At 44.5% G+C, this 8,263-nt stretch overlaps 1 protein-coding gene across 5 annotated transcripts in view; it reads left to right on the forward strand.

Moving 5' to 3' along the window:
* LOC122377391 (calbindin-32-like) overlaps window positions 1–7,072 on the forward strand; it is a 40,183-nt gene extending 33,111 nt beyond the window's left edge. For 3 of the 5 annotated variants that reach the window (XM_043357349.1, XM_043357347.1, XM_043357348.1), the window contains 3 exons: window positions 210–281; window positions 440–585; window positions 6,347–7,072. In XM_043357349.1, coding sequence (XP_043213284.1) covers window positions 210–281; window positions 440–585; window positions 6,347–6,476 — 348 coding nt within the window. In that variant the 3' untranslated portion in view covers window positions 6,477–7,072. Of the gene's footprint in view, window positions 1–209; window positions 282–439; window positions 586–1,282; window positions 1,345–6,346 lie in introns of all 5 variants that reach the window. The other 2 variants (XM_043357351.1, XM_043357350.1) reach the window with 1 other exon arrangement.
* Window positions 7,073–8,263: the final 1,191 nt, after the last annotated feature.

Below are 8,263 nucleotides of genomic sequence, written 5' to 3' on the forward strand. Positions count from 1 at the left end.
TCAACGCGTTTGGGAGAAATAACCAAAAAACCTCAGGGGGGGCTCCTGAGGCCCCCCCCCGCCAGGAATAGGGTTAAGAGGACATTTGGAATAAAGCCTGTGCTAATGCTTCATTAATGCTTGGTGCAATTTTCACCCAACTACAGGTACTCACACCTTGTGAACTATCCACAGTTATGTTCTTTTTCTCACATGACGTTACATTTTAGGACAACAGCGGCACCATTGAAGATGACGAGTTGACAGGCTTCCTGAAAGACCTGCTGGAGCTGGTTAAAAAGGTAAAGCTGGATTAATCATAGTCAATAACCGGGTGTCGTGAGCTCCTGCTTAGGATTGATTCTGTTTTAAATGCAAAAGTCATTTCCGGCCATTTGGTATCCATTCCTACCATTGCCACTTCATAGGTAGGTTGTAAGAAGTCCTTTTCTATCGGCAGGACTACGACGCCAAGGATCTGGATGAGTTCCAGGAGACCATCTTACGAGGCTGCGACTTCAATCGTGACGGCAAAATAAACAAGAAGGAGCTTACCATGATCCTGATGGCGCTCTCCAAACACAACGACGATGACACTCAGCAACAGTAAGGGTTCAGTGGTATCCATGAAGCAGCCTGATACCTAATTAAAAAGTTGACCTTTAAAGGTCAATGTTGGTAGTTGCGTATGACTCGGCCCGTCTTGATGCCCATCTTCTTTGAAGTTATTGAAGCACCAAATTATTTAAACCAACGAATGTCCTCCGCCTCGGCTGCCATTTCTGAAAGTCAAATTATTGCCTGCCTGCATGATCATACCGACATGTGTGCTTGAAATTGCATATGCCGAAATATCAACTGCCAGTGGCTCCTCCGTCTCCCCATTTTAAAGAGCATGCAACGCTGGTGATCAGTTCTTTCGCATGACATTTTCAACATGACCCGTTTTTATACGAATGACAGTTATGCTTATTACACATCATTTATATTCCATCATTTTTTTCACGAGTTAAGTTGATTTTATTCTTATTGATGTGCAACCCGTAAAGGGAGGAAGAAGAACATATACACAAATAATTAAGTTTGAGTTGAACCTACTTGGAAGAAGCCGTGGCATGTTCCGCTTCCGGACCTCATGCTCACCAGTGTCAGCTGATGCTTCTTGATGTCAAGATAGTGTTCTGTGTTCCTTTTGCGCTTTTTAAATGCCATTTTGCCCTTCGCTCGCTCTATGTTTCTGTGCTGCAGCACAACGCTTTATTTGTGTCCATGCAGCGCTTCACACACTTGCTGATTTTTGCAGCATGTCTGACCTTGGCTTCTAGTCTGCGCTGGCTTTCTTCGCGGAGCCGTCTAACCATGGACGTAAGTATGTTTCAAAATATTGTTCCATTTGTCAGTATGTCAGTCGTAACGGTGTTCGCATACTGTTAACCCTGTTTTTAGTTTAAACTAGTGGAAGGAGTAGGTAGCAATGCATGTTATAACTTCATCAACATTCAACAATCTCCTATCACTTACGTTGCAGCCCGAGCTGCCCTCCTACAATATATACCGCATAAATCCACATTCCACATCCTACAACTTACCGACAACCTACAAAACTATCGTCCTTTCTTCTTTTAACCCGCGCCCCGTAGGGGGGGGGCCGAAACGGCCCCCCCCTCTCCTTTTCGGTCGATATCTCCTAAACGGCTGGAGATATCGCCACCAAACTTTCAGGACCCCTCCGGGCATCAATTTTACACATTGTGACCAAAAATTTTTCCAGAGGCTATGATAGGTTGGCCACAAATGACGTCAGAGTGACGTCATGTTCTGTCATTTTCGACCGAAAAAAGACCTTCGCGAGAAGACCTGTCAGGACTACAGCTTTGAAGATACAGAAAAATGATCAAGACATAAAAGGTGTAGAATTGACAGGGCTACAAAACTGCTATCTCGGATTTTTGAAATTTTTGAGTTTTGACCCCCAAAAATCAAAAAAGCATTTTTTTGGATATATTCGCCAAAAAATCCAAAAATTTTTTTGAGTTTCGAAAAAAACCGGAATATATGTGATAGTGCCTACCGTCTTCTATCTACATACCAAATTTCAGATCGATACCTCGTTTTTTGGCCAAGTTATAGCGAAAAAACTGTTCAAAAATGATGACGTCAAATTTTCAAACTCAATTTTTGGCAATTCTAGAACTCGTAGAGCAAAACGAAGACCACCATTAGACTCCCCGTGACGAGCTGCATCGAATCGATACCCATTTTATGCAAAAATATCAACTTTGAAATTTGACCTAATTTGACCTGACCTTGACCTGACCTTCACAAAAACGTGACCTAGGCTGGCCCCAAAGGCTGCCTAACCCACATAATTGCATTTGTCATGTAAAATGGACCATAAAACATGTATCACACGACACATTCATATTGTGACCCCCGGTGACCTGACCTCGCTGTGACCTGACCTGGTATCAGTGACCTCAGATAGCAAAGTATGTGTTTGACGAACAATGTACCATCGATGGTTTTCAATAAATTACCAATTTACTCGCTTTCACAGCACATTTCTTGAATTGCCTGTGAACGGTGAAAATCTGACCTTTGACCTGACCTGTGACGTCATCGGTTTGACCTAGGTCAATGAAATTTGGTCACAAGGTAGTTCCTGGGTGGGGCTATCGAACGCCGTTTGAATTTCGAAAATCGGCCGGTAACTTTCCGAGATCTTAGGGGGGGGCCGATACGGCCCCCCCCCCTACGGGTGGTAGGGTCCGCCGGTAGCCCTACGGGGCGCGGGTTAAGAAATGCACAATAAGCACATAACTTCATCAACATGCCTACATAATTGCTTATAACCCAGTTCCTCACTCACCTCACATACGCTGACATACCCTTTCCAGGCTGATGTGCCATGCTGATCCCGTTAGCTGTTTACCAGTTCGGTCACGATGACACACTGACACCGTCCAGCTGCTGAGTGCTGGCTATGCTGTGGAGCAGACGAAAGCCATTTGTGAAGGCAGTTGAGAAGCTACGGGTCGCAGAGTACATTGAGATTTTCGGATGCACTAAAAAAGACAGCACCAAAATATATTCAAGGCGGAAAAAGACATAGCCAAAGGTGGAAGGTACATGAAGCGCATGAGACGCACGTCATGTTAAGATCGAGATAGCAGCAAATAGCAAAATAGGGGAGAGCGGGGTGAGTTGTATCATGTCCAAGTTGTATCAGGGCGAATTGTGCCAAACTTATCCAATAGGTAGCGCTCGTGACACGACCAGTCGACGAGGTTTTCCGGGCGCCATCTTTCCCTGTTCTGTCGTGTGGCTGGGTGGACGCGTCTCGAGGTGAGAGCCGATTTTATGTTTTTTTAATGTCATTCTAAAAAAATAGGCTGCAGGAAAATGTGTGCTTTGGGCATTTAGATGTGCACGAATTTGAAAGATCTCCGTAGCGGTGGTGAGGGTAGGTTCTAAGGCTGCGTGAGTGAAAATGGACTTCTCCAGCTGTCCGCTGTTTTTGAGCACGAGGATGTTTTTTCCAAGATGGCGGCGAGGTACATGTTGTATCAGAGCCGGGTGGGGTATGTTGTAACATGTATGTATGTATGTACGTATGGGTATGTTGCTTTTGATCGCGAAAGCTAAGCCCTGGCTCGCGTTTGTAGGTAGCTAGTCAATACTCGTTCCATTTCGGCACAATGTGTTGGCTGCTTTGCTCTTAACGGGTCACTTTTGCGTCTAGTCTGTTGATGTTTCGTTCGTTTCGATGTTTCGTTCGGATCGACCTAAGTTTGGTCTAATAAAAGTGAAGCCTTTGCGCATATACATTGTATTAACCCCATTTAATGTTGTTTTTATGTTTAAAACCAGTAGCAAACACACTCCCTGAAACGTGAAATAGTGATACAAATTACCCCACCATGTGATACAACTCACCCAAGCCATGGGGCAAGTTGTATCAAAAACATTGCTCTATTCGGCAGACCGTAGAAGAAAAACTAGCAGAGGTAGCGGAAAAGTTACTTTGCACAAAAAAGCAGAAGAATCAAGGAAGGAGATAGTATGGAAATAATGAGTTTATCACGGATAGTTACGAGGTTATGGGTCTCGGAGTAAAAACTGATACAACCCACCCCACTCTCCCCTAACCATATTGCCAAGGAACGAAGTCTGAACTCTGAATACTGCGGTAGAAGCAATGAGACGCCTAAATGAAGGCACGCTTTCACGTTTTAAACGCTGTGAAGCTGATCTGACTGCAGCTCGCTCTTTCTTCGCCATGACTGCAAACGCCGGAGCGCAGTCTAAGCTCGCTTCGCCGCCTGAAAACGTGACTGCGATCCGAGATGAGCGAGACACTCCTGAATTCGATGCTGCCACGTCCACCGCGACCTGCTGGCCTCTAGGTGCGAACCGAGCGGCAGCGACATTCATCAGAATGAAGCGTGCCTTCCAAGAAGCCGATTAAAGGGACAGTATCACCATTTTGATGAAATTTGACATTGCATAGGCCCCACCTTTCTGGTTCGGGAACTGAAGACCGATCCTCGAAGCTCCACACCGTTATCCCGCTATCGCCGCTCAAAGTACGAAAGGTGTACCACACTTTGAATCGTGCTTCACTATCTTCACTGTTTAAATATTTGCGCCGTTTTGAATTGACCGCCAGTAATAAAACTTTTACCCTGGTCATTTCATCAAATTTTATAAAGCCAAAACGTTTTTCGCACTTATTCATCACCGTTAAATTCATTAAATAGTCGTAGGCAATTTCCGCTGTTTCCTTCGGATTCTAGCGGCTCAACAAAGGAATTCCTCCAGCTGGAATCACAATCTCCCTCCAATGTATGACGTTTATCACGTGATTGTCACGTGATATTTTCTCCCATTGTCAATTGTCACGTCCAATTGTCACTCCCTCCAATTGTCACGTTATATTTTCATAGGCAATACCTAAGGCTACCTCTCCCTAAGGACAACTCAATCAGAAGAACGACCGCGTAAGCGTAGCGTCAATAATGTATTATCTGCGCCAGTTCTGTAGTAATTTTGCATGCTTCCAAACTGGCGGCCATGCTTGTATAGTGGTGGTTCGCTCATGAAAATGAATCATGAAAATGAAATGTGGTTGCAATATTTTTCACCGAGTTCGGTCCTCAAACTATGTTTTTCTGATTCAGAAAAATAAGAAATGCTAGTAAAAAAAAAATCAGCTCCTTACCTGGATTTTTTTTCGATGATACTGTCCCTTTAACAGCGGCGGTGCGGAAAATTGGGATAAAATATAGCCAAAGCGTCAGCTTGGCTTGGCTATCGAAGGGAGTTGTTCCGTTGGCCCACAAACTTGCCCCGCTCTTGGCTTAATAATTTTTTTGTGGGCATCAGGGGTTTCGGGTGGATAATGGAGAAAATTCGGACCGAGCGGACTGGAAGTTCATGGGCCCGCGTGTCGAGCTCCAACCGTACCGACGGAAGCGAACTTCAATAAACAGTCGTGAAGTGAAATCTACGGCTGAAATCACCTGTTGCAGGGCCACTGGATACCCGTTAATTTCGGCTTGCACATAATTAAATATGTGCGTTTTGACAGCTGTAGGTAGTCACTGCAACGCAACCAGGTATTGGGTAACGCACCTTACCTAGCAAGCATTAGCAAAGTAATCGAAACTGGCAAAAACTGGGCCTAAAAGTTTGATGAAGTAGGTAAGTGCAATTACTTGTAACTAGTAAATTAAATACCCGTGATCTAAACGTATTACACCGAGCGGCTGGACACCTCGGCACGCGACTGACGTCCGCTCCGCCGTGGATATTCGCATTATAAAGATCTTATGATCCGTAAGAGATCTTATCTTATAATACCTATACCAATTAGATCTCTGTGGATATCCGCATAAATTTCTATCTTGATTTTGGCAGCTGGGTCAGTCTGACAAAGAGACAATGGCGTGCATGGTTATATTCCACGAAATGACATAGTGCAACCGTTTCAGCTAACGCAGCAAAGTGCTCCATTTATTACGTGGTCGATTCACTGGTGTCTGGTTTTGCCTTTGTTTGCCGTACAATTGGTAATTTATAACATGGTCAGACTTTATTCCTCCAGGCGGTCGACTGACTTCAGTGCCATTCGACCATTACCGGAAAAAGTTGCCGGCCTTACAGACTTACGCGTAGAATAACTATGCAAGAGAAAAGGTAACTGCCTGTGGAAGTAAATAGTTACTGGAAGCATGGAATCCGTCATACGTTGCTAGTTACCCGTCGAGAAGCGGTCACTGACACTGGCTGCATTTCCTCATGGCACGCTATTGGAATGCAGGAGGAAGAAGGGACATGAATATTAACAGTCGTTTTATCGTTCTAGGAGTGCCATCAGCGAGATCACCAGCTTCGGCATGCGAGCGATTCGTATGCAGAAGCTGCGCGTGCGTCACTTGGTGAACCGCACGCTCGGCGCCTCCTCACCTGTGCCCAAGGGCGCGGCCAGCAGCTAGTCTCCCGGACTCGTGTTGGCGAGCACTGAGCGGGCGCACAGTTGGCGACTCGAGGTGGCTGGTTGGACGAGCTCGGTCCGACGAGCGCCGGCCATGGGACTGCGTTTTACGTACATGGACGTTTTGGGGTGAAATTCCGGTGTGTTGCTGCAAATATTGTGTAACAGAATTGTTTACAATAGGTGTAGTTCGTTATAGATATGTAAACTTCTTGATATCGATGTCTTTGTCTGTCATACATCGACATATCTGTCGTGTCATCTTACTCGAAATACTGATATTCTAAGACTATGCGATGAAGCATAAGGCAGAGTCTAACTAGAAGCATTTCGGGTCTACGACTTCGGGCACGGAATATATAGTTTAACGATGTATGTGTCGCTAGACTAATATGTCGTTAGTCCAACAACACCATGCATAGTCTAAAGAATATATATCGTTAGACGATACATTCCGTGCTTCGGGCTTTTATTCCCTGATGCTGATAATCTTGTTATCAACTGAATGTGCTTACATAGACGAAGTATGATTCGACATGTTCTTGCTCGTTCTTACCATCTCTTGTGAAAAGAAATAAATGGTTGATCGAAACTATAGTTGTGCTCCTTTTTACTGTTGACTTCCGTATCATCTGAAGCACCTGAATGTTACTGCTTAATGTTAGTCACGATTCACACCACGCTTTCGAGTCTAACACATATCTGCACACACGAGTGGTGCTAGGCGGACGAAAATATTTGGCCCCTGAACCTTATCTGCAAGAATATTGACTGTCGAGCTCACCAGCTGGCTAATACAATTAATACAGTTCATGGGTAGGGGAAGCCGGGGGAAGCCCGGGCGCGGGGGAAGCCCGGCCACCCCGTTTCCGGCTAAATTATTCACAATAAAATGCTCAACTGTTTGTCCTTTCAGTGTGGCAGCTAAGGTAACGCCAACAAACAAGTTAAGGCTAACAAAAATTGCATATTGTTGAAGTTATAGCGCAAAAATGATATTTTAAGGGTTTTTAGCTAAAAAGTGAGATATGTTGCACTGTTAATGTTATACCATACAGTACTAATAGTTATACGAATGTTATGTAAGGACCGTTTAAGTGTTTGTAGTGAGGGGTGACGAGGCAGACTGGCTTAAAGGGACAGTATCACCATTTTGATGAAATTTGACATTGCATAGGCCCCACCTTTCTGGTCCGGGAACTGAAGACCGATCCTCGAAGCTCCACACCGTTATCCCGCTATCGCCGCTCAAAGTACGAAAGGTGTACCACACTTTGAATCGTGCTTCACTATCTTCACTGTTTAAATGTTTGCGCCGTTTTGAATTGACCGCCAGTAATAAAACTTTTACCCTGGTCATTTCATCAAATTTTATAAAGCCAAAACGTTTTTCGCACTTATTCATCACCGTTAAATTCATTAAATAGTCGTAGGCAATTTCCGCTGTTTCCTTCGGATTCTAGCGGCTCAACAAAGGAATTCCTCCAGCTTGAATCACAATCTCCCTCCAATGTATGACGTTTATCACGTGATTGTCACGTGATATTTTCTCCCATTGTCAATTGTCACGTCCAATTGTCACTCCCTCCAATTGTCACGTTATATTTTTATAGGCAATACCTAAGGCTACCTCTCCCTAAGGACAACTCAATCAGAAGAACGACCGCGTAAGCGTAGCGTCAATAATGTATTAGCTGCGCCAGTTCTGTAGTAATTTTGCATGCTTCCAAACTGGCGGCCATGCTTGTATAGTGGTGGTTCGCTCATGAAAATGAATCATGAAAATGA

This window comes from Amphibalanus amphitrite, unplaced genomic scaffold (assembly GCF_019059575.1).
Source record: "Amphibalanus amphitrite isolate SeventyFive unplaced genomic scaffold, NRLGWU_Aamphi_draft 000044F_arrow, whole genome shotgun sequence".
Lineage (NCBI taxonomy): Eukaryota > Metazoa > Arthropoda > Thecostraca > Balanomorpha > Balanidae > Amphibalanus > Amphibalanus amphitrite.